Genomic DNA, 25,114 nt, shown 5'->3' on the forward strand with positions numbered 1-25,114 from the left:
TTCATAGTGACACCTGCTGGCATGGGAGTTTTTGTTTTTTAATCAATGCCATATCAGAGGACTGATTCTTTTTTATTGATTAATTTATATGAATCATGCAGTTCAAAAATGGACATTCCCGGACTTAATAAAAAACAAGGCTTTGTGTGTTACTGGTGCAGGGAGGCTGTGTGCTGCATTCCACTAGTCTGCTGAGGACGGTGCAGCTGTTTCCTGGATGGAGGGATTCTGTGCTGTGGTGGCTGTGGCCGTCATGTTCGTTTCATCACTCCATAGGCACTGCTTGCTTGGACATTTCAGTTTTCCATTCAAAATCATTCCGCTTGGATTGATGGATCGCACACATGCCGATCCATACCATCACTTTGGCCTCTGGACTGATTTGGACTCCGAAAGTCCGAAAAAATGGCTGCTTTAAAGACAACATGACATCAAAGTATGATATTTACTTCTGGTCTCATTCTGCACAAATCATCAAATTATTCACCTTTCTTCACCTCCTTCTCCAAATTACTTGTTTTCTGTTCAGACAGCAGCATAGTGTCGGCCCAGATCCGGGCAACATCTGGTACATGTGGATTCAACGCGTACCAGATGTGGACCGGATCTGGGCCGACACTATGTTGCTGTCTGGGTTGACAGAACATACATGTGCAAGGAAAATAGTTTATTTAGTGAGAAACATGTAGGACCAGACTTGATTTTATCCAATGGGAATTTTGTCCATAATAAAATTCCTGGTAAGATTTTTTTTCTTTCATTTTTACATTTTATCAAGTCTCTTCTGGCTGCATTTGTTTAATTGTAAATACAGTAAAAAAATTAAATATGGTTAAATATGATTAGAATTTAAAATAAACATTTTCCTTTTGAATATATTTGAATATATAATTTATTCCGGATGTCAAAGCTGAATTTTCAGCATCATTACTCCAGTCTTCAGTGTCACATGATCCTTTATAAATCATTCTAATATGCTGATTTGATGCTCAATAAACATTTTTTATTATCAGTGTTGAAATCAGTTATTCAGATCAAGATATTCAGTGAAAAACATGTAGGACGGGAGTTGATTTTATCAATGGAAATTGATTGGATCGTGAAAGATGGCCTCTATATAACAGGTAGTTGGAGAGAAAGGGGGAGGGGCTAAAATGAGAGACTAAGCATTTTGATTAATGTTTATGAAGACACTATAAAAATAAAAGTGAATAAATATTCAGTGAAATAACATATTTAAATATTTTTTGAATAATGTGGATATTCTAGATTTAATGCATACTTTAAATTCTTTGTGAATGCCATGTCATGTTGTCTTTCAAATATCAGGGAGTTTTATTTACAGGGAGAATCTGACTCTGCTTATCGCTGTTGATTCTGGGCTGCAGGATTCTGGGGCAAAGTGAAGGTCGTTGGAGAGTCAAAGTGGTAAGACAAGTTGAGCGAAGTGCATTATGTAAAAGAGCAGGGCCATACATTATGAAACATGTCTACACGTCAGGTATAAAATATGTTCCCTGGTAAGAACATTGTGAAACAAAACAGCCCCAAAACCACAGTCACATTCCTTCCAACTCGAGCGCCCCACACCCAGAGCCCCCAACACTTCCCTGCGCCACACCAGCAGCCAACCACAGAGCTCCGCCCCCTTACTCGCCCCTCATACCGCACTTCCACTCATGCCTTTACTGCTTCTCTCTCTCAATTGCTTTATCTCTCCCTCGCTCGCTCTGATCTTGGCTGCCTTTTATTCTGGAAGTAGGTACACTGGAGAAGGAAAAAGAGAAGGAAAAGCAAAGCCTCCTCCTCTGCCTCTAGTACTTTGCCAGCTTCTATCTGGCCAGGAACCACCATGACCCCAGAAAGAGCCAATGCGCTCCACTGCACTCGAAAAGAGAGAGAGAGGGAGGGAAATGAGGGGCAGGGAGAGAGAGAGAGCTGGAGAGATTGGATGACTAATGTTAAACTAGTTTCCTCGAAGAGCTGCTCTTGTGTGTGTCATGACAGAAATGTTTCAATATTTTAGCACTCTAACCTCTTGAGTTCAAGGCTTAAACTTTTGCCTGATGAAGCAATAAGGCATGAGAGGTCAGGATTGGGGGAATGTTCAAAGGCCAGTGTTTCTAATTCTGCTTTTGTATCACCCTTGCATTGCTTATGTATTTATTGTCTTTGAATTATTTTGCAGTACTCAAGTGGTCAAAGTTTGATTTGTTAGCATTAGCATTTAGCCACTGCTGGTTGAAGAGCAGGGGTTCTCAACTTCTCAACCTGTAACTTTCTAGTAATCCTGAAGACCTTGATTAGCTTGTTCAGGTGTGTTTGGTTAGAGTTGGGGCTAAACTCCCCTTACAAAAAATAAGCATATCAAACTAATTTTATTAAGTATACTTAAGTAATAAGTATATTTTTTGTATACTTTATGTAGTAAGTATACTAATATCAATGTACTAGAAGTATACTTATAAATGTACTGTTTCAATACTACTTGGGACTAAATTGGCCCACTTTTTAGTGTACTTTTAAGTATACTTTAAGTGTAACAGTAGTACACTTTGAGTTTACACTAGTTTAGAGATCACTCAGAGGTCATTCTTCCGTCGGAACTAGATTTGCGTATGGCAGTTACCGGAAGCCAGTGATTATAGTTTATACATTTATAAATATACATATTTTTCTTACAAAAAAATGTATCACTTTGCTTTAGAAGGCCTTTATCAAGATATATGGATTACTTTTATGATGGATTTGGGCTTCAAAAACTGAGGCTCTATTTACTCCCATTATAAAGCAAGGAAGAGCCAGGATATTTTTTAACAACTCCGATTGTGTTTGGCTGAAAGAATATGTCATATACACCTAGGATGGCTTGAGGATGAGTAAATTATATAGACTTATAGACTTACCATTTTTCAATGGCATTCGCTGTCTACTTTTTGTCTACTGTAATTTCTTGTAAATATATTTTTGCAGTGTTTCATCAGCAGAACAATCCCCCAAAACACATTAAATAACAGTACAACCCACTGAAGAGATGTACTGTATGTGTATCCTTCAAAGCCTCGATTTCATTCTCGTTAAAAATTAAAGGCCGTGCTGCTGTGAATAAGGTCAATGACAAAGTAGTTTGTCCCAAAGCTTGCCTGCTATGCTGCAACACACTCAAAAGTATGTACTTTTTCTTCACAAAGACAGTACATACTTTTAGGACATTGTATAAGTAGGCGAATCGGGACTCAGCATAAAATGTAATAAATTAACATTTACTGGCTCTTTATGCTTGCCATGCAACATAGAAATAGTGATGATGTCAAGTCTCAGGTGTGTTTATCAGCTATTTTACAGCAGCTTTCCTCACAGTGGTTGTGTATAAGTGTGTGTGGGATGATGTGCAGTTGGTTCTGCCACTATATAGGAGGGCAAAATGAGATAAAAAAAAAAAGATTGAACATTCATTTTATTGGTTTGGTTTATTAATACAGTGGTTATTTCAGCCAAGGCTGTTCACAGAGGAAACCAACAAATGAAATAAAACTAGATAAGTAGAATATAGCTTTCTGACAATCTGTGGCTCAGTCACTAGTCTCTTTAACAATTAGCAACAATAACTCTGCGTACCTGATCAACACAAACGATAAAAACATATATAAACACGTAAAACAAGAACTTACAAAAGTGATGCTAATACTTCAGAAAATCTGGATCGTTTATAAAATGATTTATATACATTCATTCTGAATAATTATAATTTGGGGGACACACAAAGACGCAAACAAATGGCACTGACCGCAGGAAAGAAAGAACACTGATTTAAGAAGACAAAATATAAAATATTATCTGTAGTAATTAGACGATTCCATAGTGTAATTCAAGTGCTATGAGTAGTAAAGGGTACACAGGTATAGACCCCCGGTCCGCTGAGCGTTTGGGCACAATTCAAGCCCTCATTATGCGGCGGGGGGTGAAGAGGTTGTCAGCTCAAACCTCATTTCAGTCTTACTCATGCAGTGAAAGTGGTTAGTACAAACATGGAGTTTAGCCCACCTTAATACAACATAAGCTTAATAGCATTAGCATCAAATCTGTGCTTTTATAAACAGAGGGTGTCTACAACCCAGGCAGCAACATAGTGTCGGCCCAGATCCGGCCCACATCTGGTTCACGTACGTTGATTCCACACGGCCCAGACGTGGGCCGGATCTAGGTCGACACTATGTTGTTGTCTGAGAATCGGCACCGCTATGATTGTGCAACAGCGCACCAGAACAGTGGTCTAGCCAGGTCCAATAGCAAACATAAGGGGTGTGGTTTGAGGCCCAAGGGTTGCTGTGATTGGTCCATTTTTGTCCAACATTCAACATGTGCCTTAAAAGCTTTACATGTTGAGAGTTACATATGGGTTATTATCTTTAATCACTGTGTGAATCTCTGACCCTGGACTACAGGTGACAAATTATAATACAACAATTATTAGCAGCTTCAACTAGAACATATTTCAAAAATATAAAGGATAAACTTTTTTTATATAAAAATATCATTTATCTATGGAGGGTTGATACCATGCGGACGGGTTTGTTGAAGGGTTAGACATGTATACATAACTGTTCTTGTCTCAGTGTGGTCAGGAAATGGTTCTCTGTGAGGATTTGAACATGTTCCAAAGTTCTTTGTCCCATTCCCATTATTCGCTCGATCACTCCCGCTTTCACTATCAATCTCTCTCAGGTGTCTCTATGTGCAGGTCTGTTAGCAAACGGTTTGCTGGCTGGACAGGGGACTTTCCAGAGACAAGCTTGTGGGAGACATGTCTGGACGAGATGTCTTAAACATGGATGAGATATAAAAGGCCTGAAACCACACAAAGAAAACGTCAAACAAAAAGTACCTTACACCTCCAGATTCATTCTAACGCTTGTCTAGAATGTGTTGTGACGTGATTCTTACCACCCAGTAAGCGGTCAGTCCTCCCTGCAGGAAGCCGGTCAGGACGTCAGTGGGGTGATGGCGGTAGTCGGAAATGCGACTGAGTCCTGTGTACACTGCTAACATCACCAACATGAACTGCAGCAACGGTCGCAGGAGTCGCGCCCCTCGCCATGACAGCCGCGCCTGCAGGTAGAACTGCGCAAAGACAGGAAGTTTCAAGAATGATTAACATAAGGGCTGATAAAAGAGTGTACGGACTGATAAATAAAGCTTACAGAGTGTGTTTGTGTGTCTGTGTGTTTGACCTTGCTTAACTTTTGATGACACATTTCCTGAAAAATCTCACGGAAGTTAGCTAAATCTGATAAACTACCCGCAAAAGCCAAAATAATGCGCTTATTTAGTTTGAAAATGCTAATTGTTATATTTTAGGTGAAGTTTTAGTCTGTAGTTATTATATAGCTTGACCAAGAGCTTAACGTCAGCATGAAATCAGAATCCCCCCCCATCTGTTTTCTAAATGCATGTTATTGATCTTATATTGTGAAACATTTATAAACTTTTTTGAATTTTTTTATCAAAATGTCATCTTTTGTTGAAGCGACAGACTTCTCTCCGTTGATGTGTGCTGGACTTCTTTAATCATTTCGTCCGCATAAACTTAGCATAAAGATCTGCCTCCATCCAATCAACAACTGATGGACTGAACCAAGACTCTCCCTAATTTTTTTTTTTTTTTGATTATCCACTTCACTCGGATGTACATCACAATACAGAAGAAACTATCTGTTTCTGCTTCTGTTTCATCACGACTTTATAAATTAGCTTTCAAAAGAAACACTATGTCAATGAGAAACACTAATTTATAGACCTTCTACTTAGTAGTTACCTAGTTTTTGTATCTCCACCTTAGTAGTGGATGACAATATTAAAAAAGGTTCCATTGCTTCACTTTAATTCACAAATCCTCTCCCGTGGCCTCATGGGATAGTAAAGTGTTCATCGGATATCCACTTCAGAATCTCGCCAAAAGTAGTAGGTCATTCGGGTACTTTTTGCCTATTATTTTATGAAAACTACAAATTTGGACATACTACTTGGGTCACATACTGTTTTTCAACTACTATGGAAGTTAGGAAGGGTTAGTCTTCACGTCTGTGCTATATTAGACAGTGTCCCAAATTGGTCACTTACGAGGCTACAGTTCAGTTAGAAGTAAACACTAGCTTTTGGTGGGAAAAAAACCCCACGTAAACATGTGCTCATCGTACCACCCTGACAAGCAAGCTTTAACGAAAGCCGGGGAGAAACATTGGGGTCAGCGAGCACAGCAGAAGTATTGGCTGTAGATGAACTTTATGGATATTGATGTCACACAAGGGACCGCGAAACATTCCAGACTTTAAGGGTCCTTGTGCGCCTCCCATCACAGGTGTTTGGCTTCCTGCAGTAAAGCCTGGAGCAGCTGGCGCTCAGAGTCAGAGCATGTGGCCGCAGGTCAGGCATTCAAGGCAGGGCTAAGCCTGAACAGAGCGGCCATTGGATGGGACCGAGAGAAAAAAACAGGCAGAGAGGACAAAGAGCCTGGCACGGATTCTCTATAGCTTTTCCCTCGCTCTGTGCTCTTCTGTTCGTGTTTTCTCTCTAATGAGAGTTGAAGAGCTCTCCCACTTTTAGAGCAGCCAGAGGCCCGTGAATTGAATCAGATGAATGGTAGAAAATAGTTTTTTTTTACACAGCGGGACAAATTTTCTTTCCTCCGTTCTAAACGTGATTGGCACAAGGCAGAATAAATTCTGATAAGGTTTGTGGGGCAGTTGAGTGAAAGAGAAATGTGAATGCTATTGAATGTCAAGCTTTATGATTGCTTGTAAGTGTTTTGTCATTTTCCCCCTTATTGTGCCCCTTCCCCAGGCCCTAACAGCGAGTGAGAGAGAGGGGTTTAGCTGAAAGAAGCCTGTCTATCTCTCAGCAGGCCAAAGCTCCCCCCCTCCCGGACCCAACCCACAACTAAACAAGGCCTCCTCTGTCTTCGGCTAGCTTTCACTTGCTCTCCCTCTCTCCACTCATCTATTCATCAGGCCTCTGGAGAACATTCCCCCTTTCACTCAAGCCTTTCTTTTCCGCTCGAAGCAAAATGCCTTTTGGGAGTTTTTTTGCATTCTCAAAGCCTTCTTCTTTCAGTATGAGTGTATTTGTGTGAGTTGAAGTTTTGAGAGAGTTTCTTGTCAGTACGAATTTTTGGGCACTTTTCCCACATGGCAGGGATGGGAAGTGAAAGCTGACAACAGTAAAGCTCCTCGCCGGCATCCCACAGCAAGCATAGGAGTTTGCTGCTACCCTGACGTGTGTTTGAGTTTGCGTGTTTGAGTGTGCATGTGGAAAATACGGCCACACACGGCGATACTCACTGCCAGGTAAAGCATGGTGTACATGGCGAAAGATGCATGGCCCGAGAAGAAGGACTTTCTGTTTAAGAAGAGCAGAGGGAAATATTACCAACTAAATGTCACAATCTTGCAAATCATGAAACCACAGCACTGTTTTATGGGCCGTAACATTGTCTGCATGATGTTATATTAGATAATCACAAGCATACATGTTATTCTAAGTAAATACCTCCATAGTTCAATAAAACATACCATGTGATTAAAAAGCATCTAACATTTGCACTTGAAATACTGTAATTCAACCTTAAATAATCATACACATTCCCCCGGGTTTCACTGACAAGGCTTAAGACTAGTTCTAGACGAAAATGCATGTTTGAGCTGTTTTAACTGAAAGTGACTAGCTATGACATATCTTAAAATATGTCTTTGCCATTTTTTTGTCTCAAGATGCACACCAGTAATGTTTATATATATATATATATATATATATATATATATAAGCTACTTAAATCTCCTAATTGAACTAAGGTGTAATCCTGGCTTAATCTAAGCCCTGTCTGTGAAATCAGTGGGTGGTTGCATAAACCTCTAAGACTACTCTTACAAGTTAGAAAACTTTTTTTTTGAATGCCACCACCTACTGCGGTCATTATTTTTAAATCAGTTACATAAAAAACGTAGATTTAGCCTAACTTGACACTGAAAAGTAAGACTGACTGCCCCTGACTAACTGTCTTAACATAATGGCTATGTTTATGCAACCGGCCCAGCCTATAGCTCTGTTTCAAAATCTAGTGCACCTCCTACCTAAGCAGCATATAGCTAGTGCTGTTCCAAACATCTAAGATATCTTCTTTTGGCCAAATTCTAAAGAACTATCGCATTTATCCTTCACAGAGTAGACAATCCCACAACACATTGCAACAAGCTCTAACTAAGATGGTGGACAAAGTAAGAGACTTGTCGATCAAATCGACAGTTCTAATTTAAAATGTGAAAATATTGAAAATCAATAGCTATGTGTGTGAGGAAGATCCATGGTTCGAATTACGTGGGAGCCAGTAGGAGCTGATGAGCTCCCATGAAAGCAGTAAAATCATACACCTGTGGGGGTCTCTAAAAATCATCAGCACCATTATTTTAAGTTACAAATAAAGCAAGTTTTCCTTCAGACTACTGTAGCGTGACTTAAAAGATAGGGCAAGATGCCAAACACATGGATCTCGGATCTTCATCACACTACATCCTTATGCTTCGCTTTCTGCCAGGACTTTTACTGACTTTTCTCAACTCACAGAAGTGACGTCAACGTCCGATCTAGCAGTAGCATAACCCATCAGGCAAGTGTTATTTTAACATAGGCGTAATTTGCCCATGGGACATATCCCCACCACTTTTTGCTAAGATCGATATTGTCCCCACCACTTTTAAAACATCTCGCGGCACTAATATACCAATACAAATAAATAAAACGTCTCCAGTTAACTGGCAGGGCATTAATTTAGTTCGTTTGTTAAATAAGAGGCGATCTAGTGCTGAAATGTGTTTTTTTTTTTAATAAAGTGATCAAAGTGCTCGTTGCCGCTCCGATCAGTGGCGCGGATACTGTGTTTGTTTGTGGCTCGCGCACAGTCTTCACTCGGATGTGGAGAGACTCTCTATTCGTTCCGGTGAAATTACAAAACAAAATGCACACAAACGTGTCCTTGCCTGATATACAACCACTGATAAACATAATCGGTTTTGATAAAAAAAAAAAAAAACCTATACGAGTGCGAATAAGAACCCAGAACCTCTGACACGCTTGGCAAAAGTTCTGCCACTGGACCACTTAAATACACACTTAAATTGTCGGATCTATTTATTTATTCACGTGAAAATTCTCACCACTAACAACATATACCAGACCTCATTAAACGACAAATTAAACCAAATGTACTATTTAAATTGAATTGTGTTAGCAACGCTTTTTTACTAAACATTTTTATTTATTTACATTAGTAAGCTACACCACGCCTGCTCATAGGCTACTTTTTTTCTTTTTTTAAAGAGACCCCCACAAAGATGAAATCATAATTCGAACCCTGAAGATCCCATAGGAAACAACCTCAGAATGCACTGTGACAAGCTTACAAAAAAGTGCACTTAATTGTATTGAATGTGCACTTACAGTGTACTTAAAAAGTAATTACTTTTAAACAGTACTTCCAGGTAATATAATATTTATGCAATAAAAGGCCACTTACAGTAAGTGTATATACTTTCATGACTACTGTACGTTTCTAAACACATTAGGTACACTTTTAAAAAGTGCACTTTGCAATACTAAAAGTATGACAAACAATTGTTGAAAATGTCTACATGACAGATGTAGAACATCTGGATTTCATTCATACTACACACAAACATACTGTAACACTTTTTTAAAGTATGTACTTAAAGTACTCATTCAAAAGAATATGTACATACTCAGAGAGTATGCGATATTTTAGCAGCCTAGGTTTTGGAACAGAGCTCATCTCATCTCTGTGCCTCCCAAAAAAACCAAACACTTGTAGTCCACATACCTGGCCTCCTCCACTATCTTGGGCCTGTTATTGCAGACGACATCTGAAATGTAGGCTCCAGGTAGGCAGTTGAGTGAAGCATAGGTCACATTGCAAGCCGACAGAAAGTGGGGACGGAGTCGGCCCACACTAAGCTTCGCCATGTTGGTCAAGGATTGGCCTACACAGCAGCCAAACAGGAAGCTGCCCAGCTCCTTGTACAGACAGGACACGTAGAGGTTGCGCACAAATGCTCTTGAGTGCACACTTCTGAACCGTACCCGATAACACTCTCCGACAGCAATCTGAGAAAGACAGGGGACACCGTTGAGGTTACAGCCATGCACCACTGAGTTAAATACTATAAGGCCAATGAAGCATAAGGTAAGTTCACCGTCAGCCCTAAATAATTCACAGTACCTCACACATATTCACAAAAAGGACCTCGTGTTCAATAGCAAAGTAGATAAAAAGAGTAAATCAATAGCCTTGAGTAACAGGAGAACCGTGGGCTAATACTACTGTGGACAAGCAGTCCCTTAAAGGGATAGTTCACCCTAAAATGAAAATTCTGTCATCAGTTACTCACCCTCATGTGGTTTTAAATCCATACGACTTACTTTCTTCAAGGAAACACAAAATGACAATTTTAATGTACATGCAATTACAACAAAGATCACGCTTTAAAGGACACAAAACCACCATAGACGTAGTTATCACATATTATATTTCCAAGTCTGTAAGTCGTTATTGACTGAACAATCTTGACATCCACCCTAGCACCCCTAAGCATGTTCATAAGAGCTCATGAGAGAAGTATAAAGAGTATACATCATTCTTTTGAGTCGGATCTTTTAACCCTCTGGTGCTCTTTGCGTGTCGGTCAAAGATGACAGAATTTTATTTTTATTTTTCAATAAAATTAATGTACTATATTTTAGTTCGATAATGTTTTTGATTTAATATTTTACATTTTTAGGGGATTTTATGGTACTGAAATATATTTACGCTGTACTTATAATCCATTTATTCACTTTTTGAGCACAGACCTGAAAATTTAAGATTATTGCTGAAGTGAAAAACATTTAAAAAGTAAACAATATAAGTTACAGAATTTTACGTTTTATTGTCATGAAAAATTTACATGAATAATAAAAAATGTATATGAAATATATATTTTCAAAAACATGTTGTACTCTAAAACTGAGAAAACCAAAGCCATAAATCTAAACAAGTTGAGTTAAAAAATGTAGCCTGCTTTCAGTAAGATTTTGTTTGGCCGCAGTACTATAAGTTTCCACTAGATGAAATTTGTGTCCCATTCATTTCAAATGCCGTAATTTTTGACCACGAGGAGCACAAGTGTGACTATTTTTTTCAGGACCATTTAACCTGTTCGAATCATGTACATGATTTTTTATTTTTCGTGTTCACATAGCAAGTGCCAAAACCTTTACCATTCCGATGAATAAAAGCAAAAACGAATGTAATATTTTTCGGTCAAAAATGACCGAAGAGCACCAGATTAAATGAATCAGCTGATCAAGTATAAATGATTTGTTCACAAATTGGACTGGTCAGGTTGTTGAGTTCAGCTCACCGACTTAAGGCCGTGAGCTGTTAAAAAGTTACAAAAGCAAGCAGACGACAAAGTAAAGAAGGAACACACAGAAGGCTCTTCTCACTTTTCATGTTAATCTCATTTATGATGATATTCACAGTTTTAGCTCTTCTGGTATACCTTTTATGAATGATGGACAAAGAACTGTCATCTGCTGGTATATGGAGAGTTATTTCCTTTTACACGGACACAAAGCGTAATGTGCTAGTTGGCCATTGGCTGTAGTCTTGTTGAAGCGTAGCTTTCTGGCCCAGAGTTTTCTGAAGTCTTCTGAAGGAACGAGTCGTATTGACCACTTTTAGCATACTTTCATGTTGATTTCGCATCCATTTTGATGCTTAAAAGCCTCTGTTGTCATTCTTTGCAATTCCATGGAAAAGAAAGACTGATACAACTATTGAAAATCTTTTGTGTTTCTGTGAAGAAAATACATCCGACAGGAGGTTCAAGTCAAGTCACCTTTATTTATTTAGAGCTTTACACAATACAGGTTGTTTCAAAGCAGCTTCACGGTAATAAACAGGAAAATAGAATCAAAGATGCAAACTTTATCAAATGTGACCCAAATTCAAATTCGGTTGTAAAGCAGCTCTAGACAATCGTCATTATTCGGCTCAAGTCAGTTCAGTGTTGATTCAGGGTGAGTAAAAAAGACAGAATTTACACCGTTGGGAGAACTATTCCTTTAAGGCCTTTTTAGCAAGTGATCTTTCAGTACATGTGTGTGTTCTCACCGTAAGTCCTGTGATTATGATGCCCCCGGCTATAAGCATGCTATCAGGAATGGCCTCATCTTTAATGTAGGGGTAGGTGATGCTGGGGTCCCCGCAGAAGAAGCCCCTCATGTACGGAGTCACCGCTTTGAGCTCACAGGCGAAGAACGGAATGGAGGCTGTCAGGAGAGAGACAGATGGGTTAATGTTTCTGTCGAAACTACCTGGAGGAACGTTCTTGTGAGTGTTTCTCTGGCACCACGAGATCAGACACAGATACATCTGTAATGCTCTATTATGTGCAATTAGAATCAGGAGTGAGGCTGAGACACTGAGACTGTCACTGTCTTCCTGATGGGAATGGAGATCCAGCCCAAGGAGCTGACATTCCATGCATAGCTCTGGCAGAAAGAGTGTGGGAGGGGGGTGGGAGCTGAAAGGGAATGACAGCACGGATAGATGAAGCATGTGGAGAAGAAAAGACCCTGAAGAATACGGGATTGAGGTCAGAGACTATGAGAGGGAAGATGGAAAGTTTCTTGTGAGCCTTGCTGGGAATGCGGGAATATGGTTCACTTGGGAGGGCGTAGGGGATTTTCTCTTTCAGGAAAACAAACAAATTCATCGCACACCTGGATGGTTGCAGGCAGGTGTGTTTGACAGACAACTGTAAGAAATAACTAAATAAGTATTTAGTAACTAAATAAGTTGTCTGTGTTTGACAGACAACTGTAAGAAATAACTAAAAAAGAAATAACTAAATAAGTTCGACAAGCTAACTACTGTAGCTTGTCGAATTCCTTACAGAATCCTTTAAGAATTCCTTATAGGAGTGTGTGGACTAGCTATCCCCTTGTTAAACAACTACAAATTTAAAGATTAAACAGTAGGTGGTAACACAGAAAAGTTTTCCAGATAAGTGAACCAGGATGTTGTTTCAAATGGATGCGTGACCTCTTAAGGTATGAATCAGTAGGCAAATAGGTCATTTCAAAGTCACAATCAGCTGTGGCTTGGCAGGAAGTGCATGGGCTCCAACACATTGTGTAGTTTAATATTTATTTTAAAATTACGTCCCATTCAGATAAGCTGACCAATTATTTTCATGCCATTGCCAATAAGCAATAAATAGCTATTATTCTGTTTTTTTCTTAGGGACCAGTAGATTGTTTTCTTTGTTCCAAAATAGGGACTTAAACTATTACAATGATGCATTTTCTACCTGGTTCGGTTCATTTCCACAAGGCAACATTTCGAAGTGTACCAAAATGTGTTTATGCAAGTCACATGTGAGTAAAACTGGTCAGAGTGCACCTGCTTATCATCTTCATCCATCAAGATGGATTGACAAGTTTGCTCTGTTAGCTTGAGTTACCTCAAGTTTGCATATACAAATGCTTATAAGCCTTGATTCTCACTCAAACTGATACATTTTATAAGTTAGAGCGGGAATCAAGTCTTCATCGGCAATGCACCTGTTTTGGAGAAGGGCAATTTAAGATGAAGAGGTGTTCTTTGGTTGTCAACTGCGATAAGTAATGTGCTCACTCACAGAATCAGACACTGTTGCTTTTTACCTAATGCATTCCCCATTATGTATTATGATACAGCTTGGTTTGTGGGTCCACTGGGTCAGATTGCTTTCTCACCACAAGGGAACCACTTCAAAGTTTGTAACCTCGTTCAGCCAATCTCAAACTATTTTGTGAAGATCTGTGTTCATACATGCCTAAACAAACCAAACTAAAGGAGAAAGCATGCCAGTTTCCACTCCAAACAAGCCAGGTGTGAAAACCCTTAATGAAAGGTATCCTGGAAATCAATAAGGAGTACACAGTACTGATGTGTATATTTATAGGTCTGTACCAGGATCTGAGTATGAATATAGAAGTGATGAGTGATTCAGCTGTTGTGTTCTTGGTTTATGCTCTCTCTCTCTCTCTCTCTCTCTCTCTCGTTTCCCCCAGGCCCGCACGGTCCCATGCCCTTGATCCACACAGAGCATGAGACTAATCATTAACCCTCCACTTTCTCCCCCAACTGGAACGAACCCAGCCAGTATCACAGACCCTGCCAGGGAATCTTTCAGCATACGTGACCGCTCGGCTTCCAGGGCACATGCACATGCTCGCACACTGCAGGGGGACCAAAACAGATCCAGAGATGGAAAGAAAGTGCAAAGTAGGTCACCGATGGCTGAAACGTACCAGCAAGTTCACTGATCACGATTGTTCTTTAAGAATATTGTGTTAACAATGTTAACTAAGAGCTCATTGATTTTAACAAATGCAAGACTTTAGCAAAATTGACACTCCTTCATGTGTGACCCTGGATAACAAAACCAGTCTTATGTTGCATGGGGTTATTTTTGGCAATAGCCAACAAAACATTGTATGGGTCAAAATTATAGATTTTTTTTTATGCCAAAAATCATTAGGATATTAAGAAAAGATCATGTTCCATGAAGATATTTGGTAAATTTCCCACCTTAAATATATAAAACATTTATTTTTGTGAATGGATGCAGCACTATCGCCAATAGAAATGGACAACTTTAAAGGCGATTTTCTCTATATATTTTGATTTTTCTGTACCCTCAGATTCCAGATTTTCAAATAGTTGTATCTCAGCCAAATATTGTCCTATCCTAACAAACCATACATCCATGGAAAGATTAAAGCTTTCAGATGATTTATAAATCTCAATTTAAAAAAAAATACCCATAAGACTGGTTTTGTTGTCCAGGGTCACATATGACCAACAAGTCATTTTGCTGTTGACTAATGAGAATTTCAGACAGATCTAGTCACTTTCATAAATCAAATTTGCTGCATTCCTGCTTAATTTCAAAATGCTCTTTTAACATTAGTATCAAAACTGCTTCAACTGCTTATTCATTTATTTAATATTTTTACTTTTGTCTGCCACATCAGTCTCAGGGTTTAACCAACACGCATAATTTTAAATGATGTCATAGAGAGACCTTCATGCAGACCCTTGTGACTATGTGTCAATTTCAATAAGACTAATAATTTAAACTTTTTATGACAAGGTGAGGTTAGTTCGGGTTGTGAAATGTGATGTGACTCCCCAAAAACTAATGACATTTATGAATTAGTTACATTTGAAAGCAATACTTTTTAGCTATATGTAAGCTGTAGATATAACATTTTAGATGTGTACATTCACATTAATTTGAGGTGTAAGCTAAATATGATATTAATTTCCACAATTTTGGACCACATGATAGTTAGCCTAAACCATATGACATAATGAGCCATTCATTTCAAACGTTTCTTAAAAAATATATACGTTTTTCAAATCCATGAATTAATTGCAAATTTTGAAACCAACATGAATGGCAGATGATTTTTAAAAGATTTGTACGACCAAAACCACCAATCTCATTTCCGTAACTTATGTACTGTATCATTACGGCAACAAGTATTAACTTAATGTTAATTTAATAAATGGGAATTTTTTTGTTTTTAAATGCGTGTAAATAATCTATATGTTATGTTCTTTCAGGTTTGCCACATCATTCTGAAAATATGTCAGGTTTCAAATAATATATTTAGGTTGTAAACTGCAGAAGGCATTGCAGTAATGAGAGAAATCAATCAAAATAAAATAAAAATGTGAATTTAAAAATATGTATTATTTCATAGCTTCAAGTAACTGTGCATGACTGTTAATGTGAAGTTAATGTGAGAATGGTTACACTTTATTTTAAGTCCTTGTTACAGTGTAATTATACATTTCAGTACTGAGTAATATTATTTAACTTACTATACGTTTTGGGTTATGGTTTAGGGTAAGTTGCATGTAATTATGCATAATTTATAGTTATTAATATAGTAACTACATGTAACAAGTGTAACAAGGACACAGTTAAATAAAGTGTTACCATGAAAATGTGTTAGCTTTTTTAATGGTATTCATGTTTTCACAAACTCTTAACATCTTGCTATTAATTCCTAAAAAAATAAAATTTGTTGATGCAAGCCTTTTACAGACCTGTATATCAGGATGAATGCTTATGAACACTCCCCTTGAAGACACTGATAAGCACAATCAGAATTTAGGACTAAATTTGGACAGTCTCGCTGACAGCTGCTTTTCTCACAATAAGTAGAAGCCAAACAAAGATAAGGGAAGACGCAACAACCTGCACTGCTGAATATATAGAGGTGAAGAAGACATACTGCTGAAGAGATAGCACCGAGTTCCACGTCAGCACACCCCGATCTGACCCTGATCTCGCTTTCGTTCGATCTCACCGTAGCGCATGCTTGACATTTCATCCATGCTTTGGACAGGCCTGTACACTGTTACCCTGCAGGGCCCACTTTAGGCTGGCCGCATGTGTTTGTGTGTAACTGAGATCCCTATCATTAGCCCTGGTCACCATGCAGGATACAGATATGAAGGGCTGGCGATCAAGCCCGGATCCAACTGGCTATTAAATAGAGGTCTACTACAGTCCTTACATAATCTATAAGGCAAAATGTTTTACAAGACCTGCCTCCTTCAGAGCATTTTCCCTCTCAGATTTATTCATTAAATGGTTATTGGTTACAGGCCTCTCTTGAGGTACATCATTTCAATAATCCAGAAATTGGGTTTATTTGCATTTATTTTGTGATTTTACTTGTTTAACTTGACATATACTGTACGGCACTGAACTGAACATCCATCCCCCACCACATAATCTTCTAGCAGGCGAGGAGGCGATGAGAGGGTCGAGCTGAGCTTCAAGCTGGTGCAATCCTGTGAAACTGCAGTGAATGCGCGATAGAGCAATGGACTGCGCGTCTGGGGGCAACTGAGCCACGCTAGTAAGCATTATATCGCTTACGCCAGAATCTGCCATGGACTGGGCTGACAATATGGAAACTTTTTATCTCATGAAAATATTTTTTTCTTGAATCCAAATTTGATTTTGCGAGACACTCCACAGGTCCCGGGTGCTCCCTATGGTCAGTTCATCCTTAGGGAAACTTGGCCAACAACTGTGTGTGCTTGGAAAAAATCTCTCAAGACTCTTTGAGGGCTGAGGGACGCCAACTATAACTGTGGACCTCTTCTCGCTTTCCTGGCTTTCCTGTGCCGAGGAACGAGGAGAGGTTAGCAATAATCTTCCAGTAGTGCTAATCCTCTTATCGGTGTGCGCTCACACTTGGGGCGGTTTGGGAAATCGGTGGAGAAATGGCACCTTGAACTCAGCCTCCAACACTTCCGTTGAGCACACTTAACACACGGCGACCTCACAGGCCGCGCTTACGGTGGTCCATTAGCTCACACAACGAAAGGAAGCTCCTTATCACCAAGACAGCATATTGGCCAGCGGCTAGCTGCTGTCAGCTGAGCTAATGATTAGCTAGATCACTCATGCTAGACTGGGTAACACGTACGCACCTCATGCACAAAGGTCAAGGATTGAGAATCAGTCCAACAACGCCTGTCCTTGAAAGACCCTTTACAAAACATTGACACACTTTGGGTTTCAGTTAATGCTTTCCAGTTCTTTAGTTTTATCTAAGACCAGTCAGAAAGATGGGAGTGAAGCTGTAGTTGAGGAAAAATCTTAAAGTGCCCCTTCTATGCTATTTTAAAGGTTCCTAATTTAGTTTTGGAGGTCACCTACAATAGGTTTTTGCATCCAAGTTAAATAAAAAACACTTACATTTTTTCATAAAACACATTGCAGCATCACCTCTTTTCTCACAGTATCTGAAACGGTTCAATAAAGGATTCAGTCTCTCTAAACCCTTCCTTTCCAAGAGCCTACTCTGCTCTGATTGGTCAGATGGTCCACTCTTGGTTTTCTCTGCTCTGATTGGTCAGATGACTCAGTCTGTTGCGATTGGTCTACCGCTTACAGCGCATGTCGGAAACTAAATTCCCATTAACATATCTGAATTTCAAATCTGGAGGCTTCCTCAGCACTTGTTGTTGGTTTCACCATATCAATTCGAGCCCGAGTCCTCATTATTTGAGAGTGCATGCTTTTGCGGTGCAGAAAACAACGACTTGTTTCAGACAGTTCAGAATCGATTCTTTCTTTTCAGAGACACTAGCTTTATTTATTGAGCACTTTGATCTTTGAAACTTTGCAGACCCTTTGCACTCACAAACAGCTATATTACACACTACATACGTAATATCTGAAAAAGGCACTTAAATGTACTTTATAAAACACTGATCATGTCATGTGGTGTAACCATCAGATTTCCACCATACCTTGGCTTGAATACATGTGAGTATACACATTTTAATAATTATTTTTATTAATTTATAATTATTTTTTATAAATAATTATTTTACAAATATACTTTTCAAGGTGAACAGTGTTTTTTTTCAAATGTCATGAACTATTAATTCATTAAAGGAGTCATGACCTGTAATTTTCACTTTTCCACGAGAAAAAATGTATGTTATGATTGCCTAACGATTATACACTGGCCGGGAAGCCGATATTTAAAAGTGAAGCGTTTGTTTACCCCTGGGTTCGTCAACCAGCCCACGTGCACGCGCACTCAAATACGTGATGTTAATTTCTGTCGGCGCAGGATAGACCATATATGGACACCGCAGAGACCTATGCTGCAGGAAGCCCGCCCTGCCCCTCTCCCCCTTATATTCGGTCGAGCGCCGCCATAACTGAATTCCGATTCGAAGTACGCACTCGACCGTGTAAGATGCAGAAACGTGGTGCACACGTGAGTTGCTCTGTTGTTGACTGCCAGAATCAACATGGAAATGTTTTTTTCTCTCCCAAGAACAGACCAAGCTATCAGGGACCAGTGGATTAAATTCATTTTTAATGACGCGGTTCCTACAACCCTTCCCACTGGCTTAGGTGTCTGTGCTAAACATTTTACAAAAATTGCGTTGCAATGATAAGATCTTTATTCACGCGATCAACAGACTGTCTGTCATCTGCTCAGTCAGTGCTCATCATGCTGCAACCTTTCATGTGATGGAATAGATTTAAATATAATGCTTTAAACGATACTTTTCACGATTTGTTAATCTCGATAGCTGTAGTAGTAAAAACGTAGTAAAAGTTTTCGAGAGAGTTCATGTAATACTAGCTATTTCATGTGCAAGCATGTCAGCCAATCACAGCAGTGGGCGTTTGCACTGCAGTCTCACAGCAGACACGCCCCTTAAAACAGAGCGTTCAAATCTGAGGCTGAAATCAGGCTTGGAAAAATGGCTTTTATTTATAAATTATGACAATTTTTGATGTAAAAATCATACTAACATTATAAGGGCACCCCAGGCAACATTATAAAATAATAAAACAATCCAGTTCATGACTCCTTTAATATCATTATGTTTTGGGGTGTTGCACCACATGCTGAACTAACCTTGCCTTGTCATGAAATGGTCAAATTATCTGACATTTGACGAGACAGAATAACCTTGACACAGTCACAGAGTCTGCTCTAACATCACTATTTTGGTTGCACCACATGACCTTGATTTGAAAGGTTAAAAGTTTTTCAAATTAAAAAAAGTGAAGCAAGAAATAATTATAAAAGATTGTACTAAATACAGGGTTTGCAAAAGATCCTTAGAGTTGAATTTAGCTTTAAGCAATTTAAGGTCCAGGATACTTGGACAAACAGCTGATTTTGTTAAACAGTGTTTAAAAGTGCTTGAAATTAGAAAAGGAAGGTGTTTGCAGTTTGCATGCATGATAAATAAATATATATTTGGGGAAAAACTGTGACATTCCCTGCACGCAGTGCACAAACCCCACTAAAATGGAAGGGGTTGTTTGATATGAAAAGCGACCAGCCACAGCTTGCACTTTTGTGTTGGAGTATCAAGGTGCGTTCACATCAACCCAAAAAATGTTCATTGTCTATTGTCAATAGTTTAGTTATATATAAAGCAGAACTCACAGAGAAGATTTCTGTTGAAACTAACTCGATTTCGCAAAACAACGATAAATGTGACTGCACCTTCAAAATTACAATAACATGTAATTGCATTGCGTTATTGCATTTTAGGCTAATTTACTGTATAGTTACGTAACCACATTCATGAGCAGTTAGTTTATGAAACAAGACAAAAGAAAATGAATAACTGAGTCTGTTTTTAATTATTCAGCAACTAAGAAGCAATAGCAATGTGCTATACGTAATGCAACCAGTGGGAAATTAATAAAGGTCTCTAAAGGAAGAAGAATTCACCACACAGTAGGCTACTTTTTGAAAAGGAGGCAATTCAGCATACATACAGTAGAAGGCTATTATATCAGGGGCGTAGTGCTAATCTCACGTGTCCATCTATAGGCTGTATTTATTAAATATGTAAAATAGGAATTAATATATAAGTATATTAGAAGACATGTATTCTGGCCTTAGTCTGTTTTCTTTTGCACATTATACTCTGCTTATATTCTATGAAGGATGAAGAGAATATGAGATAGTCAATTAAGAAAAAGCAGGTATTTTAAGTAGCCTTAATCCTGGAACAAATATGTTGCTGGAAAAAAGTGCTTGGATTATCATGAAATGGTGAACCCTGTAATAACAAGGATTTCTTTTCAAGAATTTCATTATTTTCTTCATTATGATATCAGGACAGTTTTATCAATCAACCTGACAATTTGTGACAAAATGTGTGCATTTTTTTGTAAAGCGTCACATCATCGACCAAGATATAATCTCACAATTTGTAGTTTTTCAGAATTATTTGTTTGGTCCCACTTTATGTTAGGTGTCTTTAACTTCTATGTACTTATGCCAAAAAGGGTACTGTGTTGATATTGTATTGCAAACACTTGTGCATTGAGGTGGGATACGGGTAATGTTAGAGACAGGTTTGGTGGTATGGGTAGGTTTAAGGCTGGGTTAAGGTGTAAAGGAAGGGTCAACAGTGTAATTACATGCAGGTGTTTTTAAATACAAGAATGCACACATACAGTATAAGTGCATTGTATCAAATGATTAAATTTGAGAAGTTAAAGAGACCTGACTTTGTAACACACGTATCAGGTGTCTGCTGTCATTAAAGGGGTGGTATAATGCCCTTTTCACAAGATGTAAAATAAGTCTTTGATGTCCCCAGAGTGTGTATGTGAAGTTTTAGCTCAAAATACCCCAGAGATATTTTTATATAGCATGTTAAAATTGTCACTTTTTGAGGGTGAGCAAAAACACTCTGTTTTTGTGTGTGTTCCTTTAAATGCAAATGAGCTGCTGCTCTCAGCACAGGGGGCGGAGCTTCAACAGCTTGTGTCCTTTTACCTCACACAGACATGCACTGAAAATGTCAATGTTTATGTTCAAACCGGAGTCAGACAATAATGGAGAGACTCAAGAAGAAGTGACAACATGTCGAATGCAACAGGACATTTCTGAATGGTTAGTTGATGAATTTAGGCAGCTTATGTGTAGATATCTTCTAGTCAGTGATTAGCATATTCTGTCTTGATAATCTATAAATCGTGTTCCGGGGGCGGGGTTTATGTAAATTTTCGCGTTGGTGATGTCACTAACCCGGGAGGAATGTTGTGTAGTCCCAACCAGCCGTTTGTTGTAGTCCTTAAAAAACGATTTCTTTAAAAGCAAATATCTTCCTTTGCTGTGAAATTTGAGCTTCGTAACTTTGCAGATGTTGTTTATACTGAAACAGAAACATTACACACTAACTAAAGTTAAAAAAGCGAAATCATATTCAACCATCCCTTTAAAGCTTACTGTATCAGTGACAAATTCATCGAATTCATTTATGGAACAAGGCCAGAGGGGCTGGTGTGTGTAAAAAAATCTATGCCTTCCTGGGATATTGTATAAAACGCAGCAAAACACTTCCATTAACGCTGAGGAACGATGTCAGGATCAGTGACCCACCCTAGCAGGCTCGCTTATCTAGAGGACATCGCTAATGGATCCACACGGTAATGCAATATCCCGTATCCACCAGTCTGTTCACTCTGCGTTTATTACCTAGAGCCAGTCGATGCTATTGATTGAGGTACATTCTACATGCTGTTCCATTAACGCTCCATCGTGCCAATGGAGTTCGCAGATCAACACAAGTCCATTAGCAGATCACATCCAAAAAGCCATGGCCCAGGATCCCTGGCATACCGGACAAACAAAGCCGTGATTCAGTCCTTACCGAGAAACATGCCGCAACCCGGCTTCACCCAAGCCCAGAGCAAACACGCCACACACTAGACAAGCGGCGTACATGAGTCCAAATGAGTACTGTGAGGTCAGTTCAACCACAGCTACACTCTCTCACAGAGCTTCACAACAAACCTCCAAACCACCAGCTGGCCGCACGCAATCTGTCAAGCAGCTGCGAGAAGTCTGTCACCTGGCTGGAGGAGACAATACGTAGAAGATGGATGAAGAGTGTGAGAAAGCAGGCCAGAAAAGATAGGAGATAAACAGCGCGCACGAGTGCTAGGAGTTGCACAATGTGCTCTCGGCCTGTGCAATTTGTTTCAGTCTCAAGAGCGAGGGAACAGAACATTAGATGAGAAGCAATCCTCGCCTCGCTCGGAAAGAAAAGGTCTGCTTCTAATTTACACTTCTGAGAACCACAGCCCAGAATGAGCTCACCGTGAACGAATAACAATGAAATAAGAGGGAACAAGAGACGGAAGAACAGCACAAAGCAGAGAGGACTTGGACAGAAGTGTGCAAAAGCAGAGGGTGCATATTTCGTTTTTCCAGTGTAGATAATTTGTGTTGGTAATTGATAGTAAACAAGAAAATGCTAAGCAACACAATGCTCTGTGGTTGCTACAAGGATCTATATGGCCACTAGTTTGCTCTGGGTCTCGCCACTAGATATGACTCAGATCCCTCCTCATTTTATCTCATTTTATCATTTTATCAAATCATCATATTAGAATGATTTCAGAAGGATCATGTGACACTGAAGACTGGAGTAATGATGCTGAAAATTCAGCTTTGATCACAGGAATAAATTACATTTAAAAATATATATATATATATTTAAAATAGAAAATAGTTAATTTAAATTTTAATAATATTTCACAATATTACTGTTTTACTGTATATTCGATCAAATAAATGCAGGCTTGGTGAACAAGAGACACTTTCAAAAATAAAAAAAATTGCCAACCCTTAACTTTCGGTAGAGTTTATACTCTGTTGAACTTTGTTAGTAAATGAAATAAGTGAAAAGTTAAGTGAAAGCTTACTTTTATAATTTTCTTTATGAAAGTCTACAAGGCTGAGAGTGTCCATAGTCGAAGAAACACCCAAATAATGAGCAAGAGTGAGTGATGCCTGCCCAAGCAAACAACACTACCGATCACCTAAACAGTCTAAAAAGCCCTCAGCGATTGAGGAAAAGGAGAAGAGAATGAGAAGAATAGTGAGCGTGTGAGATGAGAGAGAGAGAGCGAGAGTTTGCCAGACGGAGGCGATTAGCGGCGGTTCTGGAATGTTAAGGTCAGTGAACGAGGCTCAGCTGAGACCTACTTTGTAAACAGGACCCCTCCTCTTTATAACAATACACACATACACAAACACCTCATTAATATAATAAACACTTATTCCTACAAAACTCCACACAAACATCTCATCACCTCCAGCCCTTACCCAAACATCCATAGAATGCTTCAAACGATATTAAAAATAAAATAAAAATACCCAACTGGCGAACTTCACCATCAAATTTGCTTCAACATTGGGGGTCGGCTTACGAAACACAGCAGAAACCACTGGTTCCGCACGGACGCACAGATACACAAACATCTCTTAAAACCTCAGCACCCACAGTGTCAATATACAACCACACAGACGTGAACTCCACAGACTACACCGACCGCGGCGCACACGTACACGTACACGCACACAACCCCAGTCAACCTTTACAAATAATGAGCAGTGGAAACCCAAGCAGCTTGACAGTCTCTTCTCTGCATGAAACAACAAATCTACAAGCACAAATATGGCTGAAGTCTACACTGAGGGAGACGGCATTGAAAAAAAACTGAACATTTTTTGTGGGAACAAGAAGCAAAAACATGTTCGCTTTATCAGAGGAAGTGAGTGAGAGGTGGGATGTAATTACCCGTCTAATCTTGTTTAATCTCTGTCTTTGTCTACCCTTTGTCTTCCCGTCAGACAAAAAAGAGCCTTTGTGGAAAAAATATGGTCAGGTGTGCATGAGTTAGAGTCTGACAAACACACACACATAGATGAGACAGAGATTGTCTACCCTCTGGCACTGCGGCTGTGTTTTGGATCACAGGACCATCATCCACTAAACTTCTAATTGAAGCTATTGTCTGGGAGAGCGCCTGTTTGGGTTGAGGCAGAGCTGATCTCTGTGAAGACAGAGATAGCTCAAGGGGTGACATTACTCTTCTCCTTGTTGGTTGGTGTTCTGTTGTGTCTACCCCGATCAGCTCACACTAAAGACAAATCACACCAAGAACAAAGACGCACCCCTGGAGAAGAAGACAGGAACAACACACAGACACGAGCACAAACAAATACCAAAGCTACAGCACTCTTCAAAATAAACCTTACCAACAGGGTCTGAGAAACCTTTATGAGTTCTTATGATGCCACATAACCTTTTTAAGATCCTATGTCACATCACTTTTTTAAGTTCTCATGATGTCACATAACACTTTTTAAGTTCCTATGATGTCACTGAACCTTTTTATGTTCCTATGAAGTCTTTTAACCTTTTTAAGTTACCATGATGTCACATAATCCGTTTAAGGTTCTTATGATGGCACTAAACCTTTTTTGGGCCCTATCTTGAACCCAGCGCAATTGACTTTGTACAACGTACGAATGTATCATTCCTATTTTGCACCCGACGCACGGCGGACTTTTCCCTCGACAGACGCACGTCGGTAAATTAGGGAATGAACTTGCGCTCCCGGGGGCGATTCAG

At 39.2% G+C, this 25,114-nt stretch overlaps 1 protein-coding gene and 1 long non-coding RNA gene across 2 annotated transcripts in view; one reads left to right on the forward strand and one right to left on the reverse strand.

The window, feature by feature from the left end:
• Positions 1-3,439: 3,439 nt before the first annotated feature.
• Positions 3,440-25,114, reverse strand: part of ppap2d (phosphatidic acid phosphatase type 2D) — a 36,702-nt gene continuing 15,027 nt past the window's right edge. The window contains exons 2-6 of the mRNA XM_082137726.1: positions 12,221-12,378; positions 9,887-10,170; positions 7,338-7,395; positions 4,945-5,121; positions 3,440-4,848 (exon numbers count right to left, since the gene is read on the reverse strand). Coding sequence (XP_081993852.1) covers positions 4,747-4,848; positions 4,945-5,121; positions 7,338-7,395; positions 9,887-10,170; positions 12,221-12,378 — 779 coding nt within the window. The 3' untranslated portion in view covers positions 3,440-4,746. The remainder of the gene's footprint in view (positions 4,849-4,944; positions 5,122-7,337; positions 7,396-9,886; positions 10,171-12,220; positions 12,379-25,114) is intronic.
• On the forward strand, positions 10,136-15,676 carry LOC309475126. Its single transcript, XR_014197521.1, has 2 exons — positions 10,136-10,249; positions 14,167-15,676. It is a non-coding gene; the product is annotated as an uncharacterized lncRNA (long non-coding RNA).

The sequence above is a fragment of the Leuciscus leuciscus genome, assembly GCF_965113295.1.
Source record: "Leuciscus leuciscus genome assembly, chromosome: 1".
Lineage (NCBI taxonomy): Eukaryota > Metazoa > Chordata > Actinopteri > Cypriniformes > Leuciscidae > Leuciscus > Leuciscus leuciscus.